The sequence below is a fragment of the Mercenaria mercenaria genome, chromosome 12 (assembly GCF_021730395.1).
Source record: "Mercenaria mercenaria strain notata chromosome 12, MADL_Memer_1, whole genome shotgun sequence".
NCBI lineage: Eukaryota > Metazoa > Mollusca > Bivalvia > Venerida > Veneridae > Mercenaria > Mercenaria mercenaria.
The window spans coordinates 30395056-30419407 of NC_069372.1; the positions used below are offsets into that span (position 1 = coordinate 30395056).

The following is a 24352-nucleotide window of genomic DNA, read 5'->3' on the forward strand; positions in this document are numbered from 1 at the left end:
TGACCCAGTTTCGAACTTGACCTAGATATCATCAAGATGAACATTCTGACTAACTTTCATGAAGGTCCCATGAAAAATGTGACCTCTAGAGTGGTCACAAGGTTCTTCTATTTTTAGACCTACTGACCTAGTTTTTGAAGGCACTTGACCCAGTTTCGAACTTGACCTAGATATCATCAAGATGAACAATCTGACCAACTTTTATGAAGATCCCATGAAAAATGTGACCTTAGAGTGGTCACAAGGTTTTTATATTTTTAGACCTACTGACCCAGTTTTTGATGGCACGTGACCCAGTTTCGAACTTGACCTAGATATGATCAAGATGAACATTCTGACCAACTTTCATGAAGATCCCATGAAAAATGTGACCTCTAGAGTGGTCACAAGGTTTTTCTATTTTTAGACCTACTGACCTAGTTTTTGACCGCATGTGACCCAGTTTCGAACTTGACCTAGATATCATCAAGATAAACATTCTGACCAACTTTCATGAAGATCCCATGAAAAATGTGACCCCTAGAGTGGTCACAAGGTTTTTCTATTTTTAGACCTACTGACCTAGTTTTTGACCGCACGTGACCCAGTTTCGAACTTGACCTAGATATCATCAAGATGAACATTCTGACCAATTTTCATAAAGATCCCATGAAAAATGTGACCTCTAGAGTGGTCACAAGCAAAAAGTTTACGGACGCACGCACGGACGGACGGACGGACGACGGACACTGCGCGATCACAAAAGCTCACCTTGTCACTTTGTGACAGGTGAGCTAAAAATTGTTGAACCAGTCTGATTTTCAGGGGGACACAACTAGGTTACCAATACATCATTCTGACAAAGTTTGGTCAAAATCCCCCAGGTAGTTTCTGAGGAGATGCGATAACGAGAAATTGTTAACGGACGGAAGGACGGACGGACTGACGGAAGGACGACGGACCACGGACGCAGAGTGATTTGAATAGCCCACCATCTGATGATGTTGGGCTAAAAATGTCAAACGATAGAAATAAGGTACATATTGACAAGTTATATAATGACAGAAGTTCTCAAAAATTTCCTTTAGATTACCTCCCCTGATAATTTTGGTTTTTCTTGAGTTATCTCCACTGAAAACTAGAAAAAAAATTTTTTCTCCTTTTCCCTATTGGGAATTTTAGATTTCTTTTTGATATTTGTATCAGAATCATATAATGCAGCTTTCTACCGCAAAATTTTCTCGAAACTCAAGTTCAGATTCTCATAATCAAAGAAATTATATATTTCCCATAGGCATCAATGTTAACTTCAATACCGATAATCTCCCCCCAAATATGACAAAATTTGAAAAATCTCTCGGTGAAAAGTTTTTAATTTTGAATGTCTTTAAAGTGACAAAATTTCATTTAAATATTACCACCCAGTGACAAGATATGAAATATGGATATTACACCATGTTATCCTTAAGAACCCTATCATACATAATATACACAACATTAAAATTAAACATGTGAACACGAAACTATAATATTCTAGCATAATCAATCCACAAAATGTAATCCCTATGAACATTTAAAATTTCTGTTCATTTTATTCGTAAAAGTTTAAATCCATAATTCATATATCACTGAAAAATCTGTTTTGGGTAAATCCACACATTCTTTAAAATGATTTAACAGTATCTGATTATTGGACCGTTCATGAATAAGTGTTTTCAACCCTTTAAACATGTAAATAATTTTTTATGGTGAAAGCACTAAGCTTCACTTGAACAATAATGGCACTTGAAATAGTTTAATTAAAAGCATAACTGCAGGGGATGTCTTAACATAATGATACAAAGCAACTTCATCACAACTCGTCTTTAGTATCTTTGCTAATGCTGAAAGTTGCTAAAATGTTTAATCTATCCCCTATCTGCTCTTTCTTTTTATCACTCAATTTACCAGATCTTAATTTTTCTAATCTTTCAATTTCACTATTTACAAAACTAATTCCCTTCTCCAAAACTTTCTTCATTGTTTTAATATACATATCTGCAGATGCTTTGTCTTTGTCAGTTGTTAAAGCACCTGCCTCCCTTTCTGCTTGAGCAATCAGCTTGTTCTTCTCGTCTGCTGTACCTTGGAAGAACTGTTTTACCAGATTGTCAAACTGTTCTAGACATGCCGGTAATCCAAGCCACAGACCTAAAAACAAATTAAATAACAACTAGAAGATGCTTTTGTAGAAAAGCGCATGTCTCCCCCATTACATAGTCATATAGGCAAGAAGTCAATAGGGGACAGGAGACACTGATGGTTGGATGCAATAGGGATCATCTACTTGGTATGTCCAATCATCCCACTAAGTTTCAATATTCTGGGGCCTAGTGCATTCTCGAGTTATGAATTGGAAACGGTTTTCCATGTTCAGGCCCCTGTGACCTTGACCTTTGATCAAGTAACCCTGAAATCAGAAGGGGTCATCTACTCTGCATGTCCAATCATCCTATTACGTTTCAACATTCTGGGTCAAGTTGTTCTCAAGTTACTGACTGGAAAGAGTTTTTATGTTCAGCCCCCTGTGACCTTGACCTTTGATGGAGTGACCTCAAAAACAACAGGGGTCATCTACTCTGTATGTCCTGTCACCCTTTGAAGTTTGATGTTTCTAGGTCATTAATGGTTCTCAAGCTATTGACTGGAAATGGATTTCCATTTTCTGACCTTGACCTTTAACAGAGTGACCCCCAAAATCAATACGGGTAATCTACTCTGCATTTCCAATCATCCTATGAAGTTTCAACATTTTGGGTCAAGTGTTTCTCAAGTTACTGACCGGAAATGGTTTTCCATGTTCAGGCCCCTGTGACCTTGACCTTTAATAGAGTGACCCCAAAATCAATATGGTCATCTATTCTGCATGACCAATCATCCTATGAAGTTTCAACATTCTGGGTCAAGTGGTTCTCAAGTTACTCAACGGAAATGGTTTTCCATGTTCAGACTCATGTGACCTTGACCTTTAAAAAAGTGACCCCAAAATCATTAGGGATCATCTACTCTGCATGTCCAATCATCCTATGAAATTTCAACATCCTAGGCCAAGTGGTTCTCAAGTTATTGACCGGAAATGGTTTTCCATGTTCAGGCCCCTGTGACCTTGACCTTTAACAGAGTGACCCCAAAATCAACAGGGACCATCTAATCTGCATGTCCAATTATCCTATGAAGTTTAAACATTCTGGGTCAAGTGGTTCTCAAGTTACTGAACAGAAATGGTTTTCCATGTTCAGGCCCCTGTGACCTTGACCTTTAAAAAAGTGACCCCAAAACCATTTCGGGTCATCTACTCTGCATGTCCAATCATCCTATGAAATTTTAACATTCTAGGCTAAGTGGTTCTCAAGTTATTGACCTGAAATGGTTTTCCATGTTCAGGTCCCTGTGACCTTGACCTTTAACAGAGTGTCCCATATTTGAACTAGACCTAGCTTTCATCAAGACAAACATTCTAATCAAATTTCATGAAGATTCACTGAAAAATGCAGCCCCTACTGCATACACAAGGTTATTCTTTGATTTGACCAGGCGACCTAGTTTTTGACCTAACATGATCCATATTTGAACTTGACCTGAATTTCATCAAAGCGAACATTTCCATCAAATTTCCTGAACATCCTGCCTAAAATGTAGCCCCTATTGCATTCACAAAGTTTTCTTTGATTTTACTAAGTGACCTAGTTCTTGAACCCAGATGTTCCCTTTTTGAACTCGACCTAGATTTCATCAAAACAAACATTCTGATCAAATTTCATGAAGATCCAGTGAAAGATGCAGTCCCTATTGCATACACAAGGTTTTTCTTTGATTTGACCAAGCAACCTAGTTTTTGACCCTAGATTACCCATATTCCAACCTGACCTAGACTGACTGGACCAGTCCTCGCCCAGAAAAGGCATTAAAATTACAATATTTTTATTGTAATACTATGTATCAACTTTTTTGCCTCGTTAGTTCTACCCAGGCATTGCCCAATTCAAATGACCCAATTTTTAGTAAACACTTACATCCGGGACTTTGAAAATCGGGCATAACACCACTATACTGTTTCCATCATTTTTCCAGGTGGACAGGACCCATGCTCGCCCAGTGGTATATTTTTAAAAGAAAACCATTTACGTATTAAATGACAAGATAAACATTTAGTCTAATCTATCAGTATTCTCAACAACATATTTTCTTCCCGCAAAAAGCATGATAGTTATACAATAGAAGTTATCAAAACGTATTTACTGTAAAAACTAATGATGCAGCATTCTTGCCTAGAAGTTATGGGTAGGGTGCAGACGAATCACAAAATTGCATAAAAAACATATTTTCAATTACATTTAAATAAACTAGATGTAAAAGATGATGGTAAAATTGTCTGTAATTGTTTTTGCCCTGGAAGCAGCATTTCGAAAACAATTTTGACAGCCCGGAGTCGACGAATATTTGCTGATATAAAATCATTATTTGGTCTGATAGTTTGAAATAAACTGCATAAAAAGTTCATAATATGTTTAACCTTTAGTTTTGCAACAGTTTTTAACCAGTGTTTTTGAAAATATTTATTTTAAGTCATGTTTCTTTTTGGCCACTTTCATTTTTGGTTTCACTTTCACTTTTATTTTCGTCTGCTATCGACCTTGACCGGAACCGGAAACTCTTCAAAAGTGAGGACAGAAAGTGGGACACAAAGGGTACAAAAAATAAACAACACATCTGATAAAAGTTTGCATCTTTATTACACAATCTGGCATCAAATTAAAAAATGGGCGAGCATGTGCCTGGGCGAGCATAGGTCCAGTGACTCTAGATTTCATCAAAGCAAGCATTCTGACTAAATTTTATGAAAATCCAGTGTAAAATGCAGCCCCTATTGCGTACATAAGGTTTTTCTTTGATTTGAATGGATGACCTAGTTTTTGAACCCAGATGACTCATATTTCAACATGATCTAGATTTCATCCAGACAAACATTCTGATCAAATTTCATGAAGACCGGTGTAAAATGCAGTCCCTATAGCATACACAAGGTTTTTCTTAGATTTGACCTAGTGACCTAGTTTTTGATCCCAAATGATCCATTTTCGAACTTGGCATAGATTTCATCAAGGCAATCATTCTGACCATATATAATCAAGATCAATTGAAAAATACAGCCTCTTGCATTCACAAAGTTTTTCTTTGATTTTACTGGGTGACCTAGTTCTTGAACCCAGATGATCCCTATTTGAACTTGACCTAGATTTCATCAAAACAAACATTCTGATCATATGCAAGATTTTTTTTTTATTTGACCAGATGACCTAGTTTTGAGCCAAGATGACCCATGTTTGAATCTGACCTAGATTTCATCCAGACAAACATTGTGATCAAATTTCATGAAGGTCACTAGCATTTTAGGTCTCCGCTGGCTTTTTTCACCCAAAGAAACTTGTGATTTCCCTCTCCATTTTCGAAGTTGCGAATCACCGACCAAAACAAAAACAAATATCGTCTAGACGCTTACTTAGATATCCGATAATTACATTTGTATAACAGCGACAAGGGTCTACAAGCGGTCACATGATTATTGGTAAAATAAGTACCCCAAAGGAGATTTTAAAGAGCAAAGGAACGTGATCATGAAAATATTCGAGTGCCATGATTTCCTACTTGCATTTTAGCGACCGCTAAATTCGATCCATGGGTTTTTCCTTGATTTGACTGGATGACCTAGTTTTTGACCCCAGATGACCCATATTTGAACTTGACCTAGATTTCATCCAATTTCATAAAGTTTCGGTGTAAAATGTAGTCTCTATTGTATACACAAGGTTTTTCTTTGATTTGACATAGTGACCTAGTTTTTGACCCCAGATGACCCATTTTCGATCTAGCCTAGAATTCATCGAGGCAATCATTCTGACCAAATTTCATGAAGATCGATTGAAAAATACAGCCTCTATCGCATACATAAGCTAAATGTTGACAGACAACAGACGCCGGACACCGTGCGATCACAATAACTCAGCTGAGACACTGTTGACTTTTGACCTCCAATTGTGACCTTGACCTTTGAGCAAGGGGTCCGGGTTTTGCGTATAATATGTAATGACATGTCATCTCAGAACATTTGTGCCAAGTAACATTAAAAGCCCTTGATGAATGACAGAGTTATGGACCGGACACGAAACAGACCCTGTTCATGCCATGTTAAAATTTGACTGCCAAGTGTGACCTTGACTTTTGAGCTAGGGGTCTGAAAGTTGTGCACGACACATCATCTTATTATGAAGTACATTTGGGCCATGTAATATTAAAATCCCTTCGGTGGATGGAGAACATTTGTGCCAAGTAATATTAAAATCCCTTAACGAATGACAGAGTTATGGACTGGACACAAAATTGCGAACGAACAGAATGACAGACGACAGAAAAGCGCATTTCTATAGTCCCCAAAACTGGTTTTCACCCAGTCGGGGACTAATACCCTGCTCTCTAAGAAGATATTGCTGCATATGTTAATTTCATAGAGCTTACCTGATTCTTTCATGACAAATTTCTTGATATCATCAGCATCTAGGTTATCACCAGTATACCTGATGGGTTGTTCCACCCCCAGTTGGAACAATAGGTACACAGGGAGGCTGTCTTTATTTGTGGGTACATTAAACCTCTCTGCCAAGTCCACATTATCTTTATCACCATAATCTGAAAATATATATCAACTAGAGTGATAATTTATACCCTGCAAAAGGCTTGTTTGAAACAGGCTTTGTCTAGGATTAGAAATGTGTCCATAGGACAAAGGTGACCCCACTATGTGAGGTTAGAACACAAAAGGAAGACATACAAACTCACAAATTCAAAATGAAACTAGAGATGCTTTTGAGGAAAGCGCATGTCTCCAACAACTGTCTAATCATCTAAATAGTAAGTCAGTTTTTATATACTGTTACTTAATCCACATACCGGTATGAATGCGCTTTCTTGACACAAAAAGGACGCCTATACTACTAGTAGTATAGGCGCCGGTTTGGGGGCAAAACTGCGCAAGAAGAGTGTTTTTGATAATTCAAGGGTCATAATTCCGAAGTGCCTGGGCCGATTTGGCTAGTTATCGAACTTGGCCAAGCACTTATTGGCAGACACATTTTGTTGACGTTTGGTGAAGATCGGATGAGAAATGTTCGACTTAGAGTGCGGACAAGCTTTGTGACACACACACACACACACACACACACACAGACAGACTGGAGTAAATCAATATGTCTCCCACACCACTGTGTGGTGGGAGACATAACAAGTGAATGAAGTATTGCCATGCAATACAAAGTCCCGTACCGGAAAGCAACTAATTTTCTCTACTGCAGTATACCATAATGATCTGATATCTGTCAATGATGTATAAACAATATTGTATTATAAATTATAATACAATATGTTATAACAACACTTGGATTATAATTTGCATATATCCATAAGACTTTATAATGATGCCACCAAATAAGTTTGATGAAAGTTCATCAAGCAGTTCAAGAAAAGAAGTTATTTAAAGGTATTTCTATTTTTAGCTCTAGAGGCCCTTAAAAAGGGCAAATACCTCAATTGGGGGACCTTATAATGATGCTACTAACCAAGTTGGATGAAGATCCAGCAAGCAGTTCATAAAAAGTTGTTTAAAGGTATTTTCTATTATTAACTCTAGTGGCCTCTAAAAGGGGCCAAGTGCACGTTTTAGAGAGGACCCTATAATGATGCTACTATCGGGAAGTAATAAGGCGATGTATAATAACACGTTTTTCCAGGTTCGTACCTTTATTGTATATATTTACAAATGTAAGAAGGAAGTGACGTCTACGACGTAACGTACAAATATCGGTAGACGTCACGCGCATAAGAGCGCCAACGTATATTCTTGACACTGGGGGCCGCAAGATGATATGAAATACAGTCTTTATCTTCTAAAATAAATAAACAGATAAAATTTGCTTAAGAACAGTTTATCTGGTGAGTCTCTTTGCATTGATTATATTTTACTCTTATTGCACTTCTAATGGGTAGTGTTTAATGGGTTGTTCTGTAGCTCTGTTTGTAACACTATTGTTCGTTCTGATTTTCGCGGCACGTACAAGACCATCTTTTCCAGCTATAAGGTCTTCTACAACTGCTAGTTTCCAATGAGAACGTGATTTTTTGTCATGGACTTGAACGACATCTCCTACTCTTATCGTCTGATGATTGTTTCCTGTCCTTTGGTGGTTCTCACGTAGGGCAGTAAGATACTCGCGTCTCCATTTTTCCCGGAAGCTGTCAATGAGATTCTTCTGGACCCTTGCTCGTTTCGTTATTCCCGATGTATCACTAAGTATTGGATTAGTGATCTGTGTATCAGTTACGTCTTGATATGGTAACGTGGTCAATCTCCGGCCGTAGAGTAGATGGGCTGGCGTAAGAGGATCTGGATCTGATGAATCGCAAGTGACGTATGCAAGTGGTCTATCATTCATTACGGCTTCTACTTCCGTCACAACTGTTTGCAGTGTTTCGTGAGTTATATACGCTCGACCAAGTACTTTTTTCAATGATCTTTTTGTTAAACCAATAAGCCTTTCCCACCATCCCCCATACCAAGGTGAACGTTTAGGAATAAATTGCCACTTTGTACCCTTGTGGCTGAGTGTTTTTTGAAGTGAGTCTGATTCAAACAGACGTTTAATATGGTTGGACGCAGCCATGTAAGTCGAAGCATTGTCTGATATCATGATATTTGGTACGGACATATGGCTGCAAAATCTCCTGAACGCTGGTAAAAATGATTCTTCCGATAAGTCAGGCACAACTTCTAGGTGAACAGCTCTGGTCGATGCACAAGTAAACAGGCAGATGTAGACTTTAGTTTCGCATCCGGTCGACGGTGCTCCACCATTCTCAGTCACAGGAGTTGACTTTACCGGCGCTTTGTACGTGTGAGATAATACCGGATGCGAAACTAAAGTCTACATCTGCCTGTTTACTTGTGCATCGATCACAGATGGCTCAATAACTTCTATAATCTTCTGATCAAGTTCTTGCACATTTTCTAATTTATTGCGAATGTTCTGTAATATAGTGTTAAATGCTGTTGGCGTCGGATCTTGTTTAGCTGTTTCAATTCTCTGTAAATATTGCCGAATAACTCTTCTATGTCCCTCTCTGATTGAAATTAGTCTCTCCATTTCCTTGAAGTTTGCTCACGGCACCAATATCGGCAAGTAATAAGACTGGATATTGGCCTCAATGAAGATGTGAAGGGTATTCATGTCTGCTGAACTGCAACTGTCGTCTGCTACACTATAGTTGTCGTCTGTTACACAGTAATTGTCTTTCATGAGCATCCAGTATTACAAGATGAGTAAGTAGGTGTTTCGTAGGTAGTAAATACGGGAATATTGTCATTTCACCAAGGGGTGCGTTCTGAATCCTTCCGCCACCACGAATGAAACCTTCACCATCTAAGAAGAGACGTAGTTGTTTCACGAGTGGAAGGCGATTTTTGCTGAAACTCAGGTTTGATATTTCATTGTTGTATGTTGTAACCTGACAACTCTGAATCCACAACTTTTCAGACTTTTGTAGTTCTGCAGCTGTTAATGGATTTGATATTTTACGACAAGATGCTCTACAATTGTTAACGAATCTAAGTACATATGCCGTAACTCTTAGAAGCTTCATATACTTGCTGAATTTACTTATGTTGATGATGTTATGTAGTCAGAGTTTAGTTATTGTTTCTGAGTCGTGCTGTGATAAAAGGTTACCTATATTGTATTCTAGGGTGTCATTTGTCACTGCTGTCATCACTGACGTATCTTGTAAATTCCAAGTCGGCCATTTTGAAGGTTTACTGATCCATGAAGGACCTGACTTCCAGCAAGGCTATTATTGTACTGTTTTGCAGATATTCCACGTGTCTGAAGATCGGCAGGGTTGTCATGGGTGGGGCAGTATCTCCAATGTTGCACATCTGTCAGCTCCTTGATTTCACGAATTCTGTTCTCAACGAATCTTTTTAATGGCTTCGTTGTGTGTAACCAGTGTAGAACAATTTGGCTATCTGACCACAGGTATGTATTTCCAGAATCAATTGAACACGCATGTTGTAAATGATTTGCAAGACGCGCTCCCACCACTGCGGCCATAAGTTGTAATCGTGGTAACGTTAATGTTTTCAGAGGTGCTACACGAGTTTCTGCCATAACGAATGTAGATTTCTGATTACCACATAGATAGGCTACCGCACCGTAAGATTGGATACTAGCATCAACGAAGATGTGAAGAGTACTCATGTCTGCTGAACTGCAACTGTTATCTGCTACACTACAGTTGTCGTCTGTTACACAGTTATTGTCTTCTGCTGCGCAAGTATTTGGAAAGTAGTGACGCAGGAATTTTGTTTTCATAATCAGGTTCAAATCTGTAGCAAGGATTGACCATCTTTGTTGTATGTCGTCTGGTAATGGAGCATCCCAGGTATATCCATGTTGCCAGAGGTCTTGTAGCATGATCTTTGCACGGAAGGTAACCGGACTCAACAGACCTAGTGGGTCATATATTCTGGACGTCTGTTGTAGAATTTCACGTTTGGTAGTATACGCCGAAATGTGGATGGATCTGTTTTGAAATGACAATTCATCTGTGTCGGTGTTCCATAGCATACCTAGTACTTTGGTGATTTTGTCTGTCTCGAGAACATTTTCTGTTGCAGCAACTGACTGCAAACGTTGACTGTTTGAAGTCCAAGATCTTAGATTGAAACCTGCGTCTGACATCATAGTTCGAGTACAACGGAAGAAGACAATGATATCTGACTCTAGGGGAAAGCTCGTCATTATGTTATCTACATACAAGTCTCTCTTTATGATTTCACTGACCCAGTTGTTTTTGTTTTCTTGGAGATGTTTCAGTATTGTCGCGCTTAGGATGAACGGAGAACAGGTTGCGCCAAAAAGAACGGATTTGAATCTGTAGGTAGCTAACTGACTACTGGCATCAATTGGGTCACTCAACCACAAAAATCTCTCTGTCTTTCTCATCTAATCGCACGTGCAAAAATGCTTTCTCTATGTCAGTAGACACGGCATATCTGTGTAGACAGAAAGGAACAAGAATACTTGTCAAATCATTCAGCACCGGTGGTGTCGATTCTAAGCAATCATTTAAACTGGGCATGTCACTTGACTGTCAGCTATAATCGTAACCAATACGAATAGGGGTGGTTGTTGAATCTTTCTTGACTCCATGATGAGGAATGTAATGTACATTATGGGACGGGATCTGTGTGTGAGAAACTTTCTCTATAAAACCTCTCCTCTCCTGCTCATCTATCAGGCCTCGATCTTGACGGTAGCCCGGTAGCCCCAGGCTACCAGTTTTTCTGACGGACTGCCGAATTTCCCAAGCTGGGTAGTCCGTCGGGCTACTAAGTTTTCAAACATGTTAATAATAAAAGCGTGAAATTTCACCGATTTATCTGATGTTTCCTTTTAAATGACAACGATATTTTCGGTCCGCTTAACACCGGTCGGCCATTTTTCCGAAATTTAAATCCCTTAATTTTCACAATAATTACAAAAAGAACTTCATGAATCTGAAATGTACATCCTAAATACTAGCTTTCGTATATTTATGCATGAATTGATGACTTCAGATTTGCAATATATAAAGTAACTTTACAAAATTCAGAAATTACATCCCTAAAAATTACCTGGATTGACTGGAATTTACCAGCGAATCGTAAAGATATCAAAACGTCATGACAGTAATTTTCCATTCCACGAGCACGTGCGACCTATCGTATCGCCGTTACTTAAATGTTTATCGACACGTACACAAAAAACGCTTGTAGTGCATTCATTTTTTAATATAATTGCTTCAAATTTTCAGCACCGCTTTAGAAATAATACAGTTTGAATTCTATAACGATTTTAATAAGATGTCACAGAAATGTAGGCAAAATTCTATAAAAACGATCGAAGTTTCATACAATTATTTGTAAAATTTCAAACAGCGCGATCTTAATTATTTATTTATTTCTAAAAGTAAATAAATAATACATACTATGGTCATAAAATTCAGACTTTTGACAAGAAAGTACAAAAAACAGAATTAAAAAATCTTAAATAATGAAAAAGCAGCAGCAATTTAAATACATCGAGTAAAACGATTTCTGGCAAACAGATTTCTGCACGTGCAGATGAATAGGTTACGGGACCTCGTGAACGTAAATAAAAACAATGATTGTTTTAAAATAAAGCAGTATGATGTCGCTGTGGTTTTTAATAAGTTTAATAAGTAAATGAATCTTTGTACATGTCTTTTTTGACTCGACACTATGTCAGATATTCTTTTCAAACAATAATGTAAATTCCTTGAGGGCAAATAGGTCACAGAGGTAGGATATCTACTATTATCGTTTGACACATTTACCTGTCAGTTTATACGGGATATTGCGCATTCGCTTTTAAAAAAAAATAAAGAAGATACTTTTTTACTGATTTCTTCTCAACAATTTAAAGAACCGAGGCCATACGATCAGACAGTGATGTGTCACATGGCGCGAAAACATGACGTAATGCCATGACAATCTCGGGCAACTAAACCCCTTTGATCTCCACTTTAGATGCCATGATACCGACACACTTCTTTTAGCTCTTTGAGGGGGTTTTAACTGATGATGAAAACAAGGCCAATTACTTGTTTATCAACAGAATAATTATGTCTCCCCCAGGAGACATATTGTTTTTGCCCTGTCCGTCCGTCCGTACGTCACACTTCATTTCCTGGCAGTAACTGGAGAACCATTTGACCTAGAACCTTGAAACTTCATAGGGTTGTAGGGCTGCTGGAGTAGATGACCCCTATTGTTTTTGGGGTCACTCCGTCAAAGGTCAAGGTCACAGGGGCCTGAGCATTGAAAACCATTTCCGATCAATAACTAGAGAACCATTTGACCCAGAATGTTGAAACTTCATAGGATGATTGGCCATGAAGAGTAGATGTCCCCTATTGATTTCTGGGTCACTCCGTCAAAGGTCAAGGTCACAGGGGCCTGAACATTGAAAACCATTTCCGATCAATAACTAGAGAACCACTTGACCCAGAATGTTGAAACTTCATAGGATGGTTGGTCATGAAGAGTAGATGATCCCTATTGATTTTTGGGTCACTCCATCAAAGGTCAAGGTCACAGGGGCCTGAACATGGAAAACCATTTCCGATCAATAACTAGAGAACCACTTGACCCAGAATGTTGAAACTTCATAGGATGATTGTACATGCAAAGTAGATGACCCCTATCAATTTTGGGGTCACTCCATTAAAGGTCAAGGTCACAGGGGCCTGAACATTGAAAACCATTTCCGGTCAGTAACTTGAGAACCACTTGACCCAGAATGTTGAAACTTAATAGGATGATTGGTCATGCAGAGTAGATGACCCCTAACGATTTTGGGGTCACTCTGTGAAAGGTCAAGGTCACAGGGGCCTGAATATTGAAAACCATTTCTGGTCAGTAACTTGAGAACCACTTGACCCAGAATGATGAAACTTCATAGGATGATTGGTCATGCAGAGTAGATGACCCTTAACGATTTTGGGGTCACTCCATTAAAGGTCAAGGTCACAGGGGCCTGAACATTGAAAACCATTTCCAGTCAGTAACTTGAGAACCACTTGACCCAGAATGTTGAAACTTCATAGGATGATTGTTCATGCAGAGTAAATGACCCCTTTTGTTTTTGGGGTCACTTCATTAAAGGTCAAGGTCACAGGGGCCTGAACATTGATAACCAGTTCCGATCAATAACTTGAGAACCACTTGACCCAGGATGATTGAACATGCAGGGTAGATGACCCCTATTGATTTTGGGGTCAGTCTATTAAAGGTCAAGGTCACAGGAGCCTGAACAGTGACTTGAGAACCACTAGGCCAAGAGTGTTGAAATTTAGCGGGATGACTGGACATGCCAAGTAGATGATCCCTATTGCAGCCAACCATCAGTGTCTCTTTGACTTTCGCTCCTGACCCCTATTGACTTCTTGCCTATAGGACTTTGCATTGGGGGAGACATGCGCTTTTTTACAAAAGCATTTTCTAGTTACCGATAATTGTTAATGTTTCTTTTTCGCTTTAAACACGGGTGGGTTGATGATGATTATTGTGTCCACGTCGCCCGGAACTGTGATAATAGGCTACATTTACTTGATCATAATGCAAAAAAACAAAAAACAAATACCGACCTACCAACCCTACTTTTTTTTGGCCAGGGTAGTGCAAATTTGAACCCCACGCCTGGCATATAACTAGATACTGGTATAGGTCTTACTTTTTTTCTACAGTTTTCTCCCATAATTTCTGTCTGCTAGTTACTTGAATATTGTAACATGGTTATCCACTTATGTTGGCTTAGCCTGCCCATGGATAGTGTGGGTAGGTTTGTTGCCTACCATTTAAATAACTGAATGTTGAATCAAGCATAAACTAAAATACATCATATTTATAAACAAAATGATTTCGGGCAATTAAAATGTTTTCTGGCAAATGGTTTTCTTAACTTACTTGCCCGAAAGGACAATTGCTGAAAAAAAATTAAGGTGAAGACTGTAATATATTTTTCTCTTTTCCAAAACGGGACTACCAGAAACCTGGTCGGGCTACTTGATTTCACAAGTTGGTAGCCCTGCTGGCTACCAGCAGAAGTAGGTTAAGATCGAGGCCTGTCTATGATTTCTCCGTATGTTTTTAACATCTCAGGTTCTTGTCGCAATCTTTGAATAGTGTTCTCTGTCCTTCGCTTAGTGATGTTGTAACTGGTTGGTAGCGCGGCATGGTCAGGTTTCCATGGTAACATGGCAGAATATCTTCCGTCTTTGAACGTTATAGAACAATCTTGGTATCGTTGAAGGTATTCTTTAGTAGAATTATCTTCTTCATGGGACACTATCCCCATTGACTCTAATTTCCAAAACTGTTCTAATTGACTGACATCAGGCGGCGAAGTAAATACATTCGGAATGTGATTTGTTGTAGGCGTAGGGGGTGACATTGGAAGTGGTCCTGACAGGAGGTAACCAATCTTTGAGCTGACAGAGGTAGGTCCATTTCCACGAACTACGTGATTCTGTACAATCTCCCAAAAGTAATCTGCGCCAATCAAAAGTGAAATTTCAAATGAATTATCGTCTGTTAAAGGATGTGCTAACTTCAGCCTTCGTAGGTAAGGTAAGTTGGTAACGTTGTTTTGTAGGTTTCTTAGCAGAACTGCTATCGTTGGGACAATTAGGACTTGATTGGCAATCCTTTTTCCGTCATCTGTTATAAAAAGGACTGTTGTAGTGTTCATATGTCTAACGGGACTGGTTCAATCTCCAAATAAACGTCAAGTGAATAGTCTCAATATTTCCACGGGTAAGTTTCAATCGGCCCAGCTAATTCGTCGGTAATAAATGAACGCTGCACCCTTCATCAAACAGAATATTAGCTTCGGTGCTGACTTTGATTGGGAACATATTTGTGCTTGGCTGTTTTCAGTAATACATTAGGTGTAGACTGTATCGCTGAGTGCAGCATAGCTTTTGTCACTTTTAAATCTGTTCTGCTGTGTTGTCTCTGTAGACTGTGGAAAACTACTTTCACAGATACTGGTATGATGTTTCCTTTTGCAATTGCCACATCTATTGTTAGATCCACATTTTGAAACTTGATGTTCCTCAAGCAGTTAAAACACATTTTTTTCTTTGTAACAATTTCAATCCGTGCTTCAAAAGAAGTCACCTTGTTACAATTGTTCGGCGAATGCTCTTCGTCGCAATATATACATGCTTTTTTGTCACTAGTTTTGATAGTATCTGTCTTTTTGTAGTTTTTGTGCCCTTTGATTTTTGTCTAGTTCCGGCGAAGAACAACGCAGTAGGATCGTTTTACTTCCCAGTGTCACTGTCTTTTTGTCCTACGTCCATGATTGTGATTTTTTTGTGAATTGCCCCCCAAAGATCTGCTAAAATCCACTATTGCTTCCGTGTTCCCTTGCTAAATTCTTCCTTATTTCCATTGGAAGTTTCCCAATGATAACTGGTACAAGCAGAGATCCATATGTCTCTTGAGGCTGACCAAGTGATTCTAATACGCGAATGCATGACTCTAGTTGATCGTAATATCTTTGCAGACTGTTTAGGTTATTACTCGGCGCTGGAAGTTGTAATAAGGCTTGCATGTATGCTTGTACGATCTTATGTGTTTGTCCAAACCTTTCATGAAGTAGTTCGACGGCTCTTGTGTAGTTTCGCATCCGGTATTATCTCTCACGTACAAAGCGCCGGTAAAGTCAACTTCTGTGACTGAGAATGGTGGAGCATCATCGACTCTATATCTAGGTAGAGGTGGTGGATCTTGGGCGTTGTATGGTTTCCCTTCCGTTTTCCGGCAAATGACACACTTCCTGAGTATGGCAAATGACACACTTCCTGTGTATGGCACGAACCTTCAACGATACCAAGATTGTTCTATAACGTTCAAAGACGGAAGATATTCTGCCATGTTACCATGGAAACCTGACCATGCCGCGCTACCAACCAATTACAACATCACTAAGCAAAGGACAGAGAACACTATTCAAAGATTGCGACAAGAACCTGAGATGTTAAAAACATACGGAGAAATCATAGATGAGCAGGAGAGGAGAGGTTTTATAGAGAAAGTTCCTCACAATTTCAAACTTGTTGGCAAGGTCTGTCTGGCATGCAGGACAGGTTGTTGATTTGTTGAATTCTCTGGTACCATCTTCGTCACAGAACACATTGTTGAGTTCAGTTGATGTCCTGGAGACTATCTGCTCATAATATTGTTCTATCTGTGTGCACCTTTCTTTGGACTTTGAGGCTACATATTCTTGGTAAGTCTTCTCTTGGTACGACTGGTAAACCCAGAATGCATGAGCTCTAGATGCAATTTCACATATAACATTGGGCTTGCGTCCAGCTAGAATCATTGACTTGTATTGTTCGGAAGGCTGGAGATTATTTCACAAAGAAATCACAATCATGGACATAGGACAAACGACAGTGACACCGGAAGTACACAATCCTACTGCGTTGTTCTTCGCCGGAACTAGACATAATAACCTAAACAGTCTGCAAAGATATTACGATCAAATAGAGTCATACATTCGCGGATTAGAATCACTTGGTCAGCCTCAAGAGACATATGGATCTCTGCTTGTACCAGTATCATAACTGGTACAAGCAGAGATCCATAAGAGACATATGGATCTCTGCTTGTACCAGTATCATAACTGGTACAAGCAGAGATCCATATGTCTCTTGAGGCTGACCAAGTGATTCTAATCCGCGAATGTATGACTCTAGTTGATTGTAATATCTTTGCAAACTGTTTAGGTTATTACTTGGCGCTGGAAGTTATAATAAGACTTGCATGTATGCTTGTACGATCTTATGTGTTTGTCCAAACCTTTCATGAAGTAGGTCGACCGCTCTTGTGTAGTTTGCATTTGTGAGTGCAAAACCTGCTATGGTGTTGGCTCAATACCCTCTATCTGAGCTTTCAAATAAGTGAACTTTTGTACATCTGTAAGGGTCGGATTATTATGTACCGAAGATTCATACTAATCCCAGAATGTCTGCCACTGAAGTAAGTCACCTGAGAATGTTGGAAGTGATAATTTTGGAAGTTTATGGGATTGAGAAAAACTTGAACTCACAGTTTGTTGAGAATTCTGTATACCGGGTATCAGCTGGAGTTCTGGCTCGCTGCTGGGTTGGTATAACTCCCTGTCTGGGTTAAAGCCTTGTGATCTTCTAAAATCTTCCAAACTGCTTATTTCGATGTCTATATTCAACGTGTATTTCTCTGCCTCTAGTATTTCTGTCTCGATCTCAGATTGCTCAATAACTTCTATAATCTTCTGATCAAGGGTTCTCGCACATTTTCTAATTTATTGCGAATGTTTTGTAATATCGTGTTAAATGCTGTTGGCGTCGGATCTTGTTTAGCGGTTTCAATTCTCTGTAAATATTGCCGAATAACTCTTCTATGTCCCTCTCTGACTGAAATTAGTCTCTCCCATTTCCTTGAAGTTTGCTCACGGCACCAATATGGGGAAGTAATAAGGCGAAAATATAAAAAACAAGTTTTCCGGGTTCGTACCTTTATTGTATATATTTACAAACGTAAGAAGGAAGTGACGTCTAAGACGTAACGTACAAATATCGGTAGACGTCACAAGCATAAGAGCGCCAACGTATATTCTTGACAGCTACAGTGCAAGTTTGATAAAATACGTTCAGGGAAAAATATCAACTTTTTTATCCAAGGGCCACCTGGGCTTCTAACTTTTTAAATTTAGGGGCCCAGTACAATTTTTAGGGGCCAAGCATATTGAAAGTGCTTTTTAACCTTACATGGCACAGTAAATAGGTTAAAAAAGCTTTTTAAGGTTCTGCAGTACACATGATGAAATGAATTATTTTAAATCAATAAATTTAAAAAATAATGAACTTCTATTTTATTCTCCCCAAATTCAGCAACATGTAATTTAACCCCAAGACAGCCAGAGGGCCACTTTTGTGGCCCGACTAATGCACTAAAAGTGCCAGAGGGCCACTTCTGTGGCCCGAAACCTGCTCAATTTAGGATCGATTTGGTACATTTAATTCAGTATTTCATTGCTAAATCTAAGGTTTGATGAAATGTAAATAATTGTTATTTTGTACACTTATTGACATCATATCCACCGTGACGTCGTATACGTGCTATAACGCGCCGTAAATTTTTAATTATGTTGGTAATTGAACTTGTTTGTGTAGTTTAATCTCATACTGTATTTCTATAAAAAAATACATGAAAACGAAACTTTCGGTACACTTGGCCCTTGTTTATAGGTCTTTCATGAATTACAAAATGGTTAACATATGTAATTTTATTAGATACATTGTACGAAACGATCGATTTACTCTCCGTTCTGTATGAGTTTGTGCAGTTTAACTGAATCTTGACATTGAAGTTTGTATAAATATGGTATATTTCTACCCTACGATTGTATATCACATGTGTGAACGTTTCATTTGCTCAGTCTAAAAGCATTTTACTTGTATGTTAGTTGTCTCGTAATTTTTCTCTAAACGGGAAAAAGACAATTTACATTTTTTCAAAATTTAAACAAATTCCGATTTCTACCCATCTTCGATTACTGTTTAACTTCTCTTTTGGTTTTTTTAAATTTAGACGCACTGTCAGTGAAAGAGAACAATTTTTACCAAAGTTTTGGCAGTGACATATCTAAGTGAGATTGAAAATAGCTAGAAAGTTAGATATTTAGTTGAGCTTGACAATACACTTGTTACAACAAACTGCATGTATGTTATCATGACATTATGTTATGTTTATACCACCTGAACCATCACTTCCATGTTAATGTTTTCAAAGTTCAAAGTGGAATCTCCTATTACATTTTGTAGCCAGTACCCCGATTTACAGCGCATGGGGTGTGCGTGTGTGGCGGGGGGGAATGGGTGAGGGGGCAGTATACGGCAATTCCCTGAATCCGCTGATTTTTAAGTTATAATTAGCGAATTAGTAACATAAAAAACCTCTTTAAATAAGGAATGACAGTTTTAAGCAGATAATTAATGAGTTCTAACGTACAATATAAATTAGCGGAAAATAAACTTGAAATGTAGGCAAACACAATGTTTTAACGACTTATATTAAAACCGCATAATAACAAATTTTTCCTAAACACCCCACATTTACTCGTTGTGTATCAAAATTATACTGAATTTTTATTAAAATGGTTGTGGGTTTGTGCAATGATAAAAAAAAACAACACATATATAAAGCAGACGGTTTTAAAATACATATTGTCTAATATAATAAACTTTTTTGAACGCTTGTGATAACATTCTGTCTATACTAGTATGCTGCACAGTTCATTCGTACGCATGCCCAGGCTTCAGCACAGAGGCGCTATTCAAAGGTTCATTGGTAGACATAACTAATAACAAGAGCTCGTCGAACACGAAATGCCCCCCTTGATGCATTTAGTAATTGCATAAGGAACAAATTATATGCTCACTTATGCATGTGGTTCAAATTTGAAGGCTGCAGCTTGAAAAATGTGAAAGTAGGTCACTAGGTCAAATTTTATTTCGGAACACAAAACTATGCAAGTGATCCAAATTTGAAGCCTCTACCTTCAGGAATGTGAAAGTAGGTCACTAGGTCAATCTCAAGATCAAAGTTACTTTCAGTACACAAAGCTATGCTTGTGGTTCAAATTTGAAGGCTGTAGCTTGAGAAATGTGAAAGTAGGTCACGAGGTCAAAATCAAGGTCAAATTTTATTTTGGAACAAAAAACTATTCATGTGTACCAAATTTGAAGTCTGTACCTTCAAAAATGTGAAAGTAGGTCACTGTTCATAACAAGGTCAAAGTTTTTTTCAGTACACAACCTATGCATGTGGTCCAAATTTGAAGGCTGTAGCTAAAGAAATGTGAAAGTAGGTCATAGGTCAAGTTTAAGGTCAACTCATGTCAAGGTTCATCTTGCCATTCAAAAATACACATGTGGTCCAAATTTTAATGATGTAAGTTATGGACTTAATATTTTAATTTTTTTCCCCACAGAAGTCTTTATAGAACCATGTGACCCCTGAGGCAGGGCTTATTTGACCTAGGGATAATTTGAACAATCTTGGTAGAGAACCACTAGATGATGCTACATTACAAAATATCAAAGCCATAGTCTTTGTGGTTTGGACAAGAAGATTTTCAAAGTTTTTTTCCCCCTATAAAGTCTATGTAAACCATGTGACCCCCGGGCAGGGCAATATTTGACCCTTGGGAAAAATTGAACAATCTTTGTAGAGGACCACTAGATGATGTCATATACAAAATATCAAATCCCTAGGCCTGTGGTTTGGACAAGAGGTTTTTCAAATTTTTTTTTTCCCATATAAGTCTATATAAACCATGGGCCCCCGGGATGGGGCCATATTGACCCCAGGGAAAAAATCTGAACAATCTTGGCAGAGGACCACTAGATTTTGCTACATACCCAAATCAAAGCCCTAGGCCCTATGGTTTTGGACAAGAAGATCAGAAACTGTTTTTAAATGTTCCTGGCCAATGCGACCTTGACCTTTGACCTAATGACCTCAAAATCAATAGGGTCATCTGCTGTCATGGCCAACCTAAGTATCAATTTTCCTGAAACTAGGCCCAAGCGTTCTTGAGTTATTGCTCAGAAAAACCCTTTAAAATGTTCCTGTTCACTGTGACCTTGACCTTTGATATATGACCTCAAAATCAATAGGGGTCATCTGCTGGTCATGACCAACCTGCCTATCAACTTTTGTGATCCTAGGCTGAAGCGTTCTTGAGTTATCATCCGGAAACGTTTTAAATTTTTCAGGGTCACTTTGACCTTGCCTTTAACATACTGACCTCAAAATCAATAGGGTCATCTGCTGGTGATGACCAACCTCCCTATCAACTTTCATGATCCTAGGCCCAAGCGTTTTTGAGTATCATCCGGAAAACCCTTTGAATTGTTCAGGGTCACTGTGACCTTGACCTTTAACAATACTGACCTCAAAATCAATAGGGGTCATTTGCTGGTCATGACCAACCCCTATCAACTTTCATGATCCTAGGCCCCAAACGTTCTTGAGTAATCATCCCGGAACCGTTTAATTGTTCAGGGTCACTGTGACCTTGACCCTTTTAAAATACTGACCTCAAAATCAATAGGGGTCATCTGCTGGTCATGACCAACCTCCCTATCAACTTTCATTTATCCTAGGCCCAGCGTTTTGGAGTTATCTCCGAAACCGTTTTTACTATTTAGGGTCACTGTGACCTTGACCTTTGACATACAGACCTCAAAATCAATAGGGCCATCTGCTGGTGATGACCAACTTCCTTATCAACTTTCATGATCCTAGGCCCAAGCGTTCTTGAGTTATCATCCGGAAACAGACTGGTCTACATTCCGACCGACCGACCGACCGACCGACATCTGCAAAACAATATACCCCTCCTTCTTCGAAGGGGGGCATAATAAATGGGCTGAAAGTATTTATTTCCGTGGTACAAGGGACTGAAAATATGCCAAGAATGAACAGTGAGTACTGGCGTATACGAAATAGCCTTTAGAAGATCATGTATGTTTGTCCGCACCATAATCCAAAACGATTTGAAATATCTACATTTCGTAACAGTTGAACCGGACACTTTATTATAACAAGTGAATGAAGTATTGCCATGCAATACAAAGTGCCCTACTGGAAGGCACCTAATTTTCTCTACTGCAGTATAACATAATGAACTGATATCTGTCAATGATGTATAAACAATATTGTACTACATATACAATATGTTATAACAACATACTTGGATTAAAATGTGCATATCGAGGGCTGAGCGCGAAACTATTGTATCTTGTTCTTTATTTATATACAGTTACAATAGTTTCGCGCTCAGCCCACGATATATAAAAACCCACAGTTGTTTTCGTATTGAATTTTTTTGGCTGAATATAAAAATGTTATCATGTAAGTTATTTATAGTAACAACAAAGCGAAATTAATCTTTAAAACAAGAGGGCCATGAAGGCCCTGTATCGCTCACCTGACCTATTGACCTAAAGATCATCAAGATTAACATTCTGACCAAGTTTCATCAAGATATGTTCATAAATGTGGCCTCTACAGTATTAACTAGCTTTTCTTTTGATTTGACCCCGTGACCTAGTTTTTGACCCAACATGACCCAGATTCGAACTTGACCTAAAGATCATCAAGTTTAACATTCTAAGTTTCATGAAGATACAGTCATAAATGTGGCCTCTAGAGTGTTAACAAGCTTTTCCTTTGATTTGCCCCCATGACCTAATTCTTGACCCAACATGACCCAGATTCGAACTTGACCTAAAGATCATCAAGTTTAATATTTTTGACTAAGTTTCATGAAGATTTAGTCATAAAAAGTGGGCCTCTACAAATGTTAACAAGCTTTTCCTTTGATTTAACCTAGTGACCTAGTTTTTGACCGAAGCTGACCCAGGTTTAAACTTGACCTAAAGAGCATCAAGATAAAACATTCTGACCAAGTTTCATTAGATATGGTCATAAATGTGGCCTCTACAGTGTTAAATAGCTTTTCCTTTGATTTGACCAGGTGACCTAGTTTTTAACCCTACATGACCCAGATTCAAACGGACCCTTAAAATCATCAATTAACATTTGAAACCCAAATTTCATGAAGAATAGTCATAAATGCGGCCCTCTACAGGGTTTAAAAAGCTTTTCCTTTGATTTGACCTGGTGACCTAGTTTTTTACCCCAGATGACCCAATATCAAACTCGTCCAAGACTTTTTTAAGGATAACATTCTGACTATGTTTCATTAAGATTGGGCCAAAAATTGTGACCTCTAGAGTGTTAACAAGCTTTCCTTTGATTTGACCAGTGACCTAGTTTTTGACCCCAGATGACCCCAAAATCGAACTATCCAAGATTTTATGGAGGGTAACATTTGACCAGTTTCATTAAGATTGGGCCAAAATGTGACCTCTAGATGTTAAAAAGCTTTTCCTTTGATTTTGACCTGGTGACCTAGTTTTTAACCCCAGATGACCCAATATCGAACTCGCCAAGACTTTATGGAGGGTAACATTTTGACCAAGTTTCATTAAGATTGGGTCAAAATTGTGACCTCTAGAGTGTTAACAAGCTTTTTCTTTGATTTGACCTGGTGACCTAGTTTTTTGAACCCAATGACCCAATATCGAACTCGTCCAAGATTTTATGGAGGGTAACATTCTGACCAAGTTTCATTAAGATTGGGCCAAAAAAAAAAGTGACCTCTAGAGTGTTAACAGTCTAATTGTTGACGACGGACGGGCGGACGCCGGGCCGACGACGGACGCGGACACAGGGTGATCACTAAAAACTCACCTTTTAGCACCCTTTGTGCTCAGGTGAGCTAAAAACCAAAAAAACAAAGCTGTCTCCATAGGAGACACATTTCCCCCAATGGCACTTTGAATGAATAGTTTGCGATGTTAGAGTTTAGGACCTTTGAGCACGGATCTGGGTCTTTTCGCGCAACACGTCGTCTTACTGTGGTACACATTTATGCCCAATAAATTTTTAAAAATCCATGCATGAATGACAAAGATATGGACCGGACACGCCCATCAATGCACTATCATGAAATATGACCTTTAACGTCCAAGTGTGACCTTGACCTTTGAGCTACAGACCTGGGTCTTGCGCATGACACGTCGTCTTACTGTGGTACAC

General features: G+C 38.6%; 1 protein-coding gene across 1 annotated transcript in view; it reads right to left on the reverse strand.

The window, feature by feature from the left end:
* Positions 1–1547: 1547 nt before the first annotated feature.
* LOC123534057 (endoplasmic reticulum resident protein 29-like) overlaps positions 1548–24352 on the reverse strand; it is a 60518-nt gene continuing 37713 nt past the window's right edge. Inside the window, exons 3-4 of the mRNA XM_045316097.2 lie at positions 6532–6702; positions 1548–2169 (exon numbers count right to left, since the gene is read on the reverse strand). Of these exons, the coding sequence (XP_045172032.1) occupies positions 1832–2169; positions 6532–6702 (509 nt within the window). The 3' untranslated portion in view covers positions 1548–1831. The remainder of the gene's footprint in view (positions 2170–6531; positions 6703–24352) is intronic.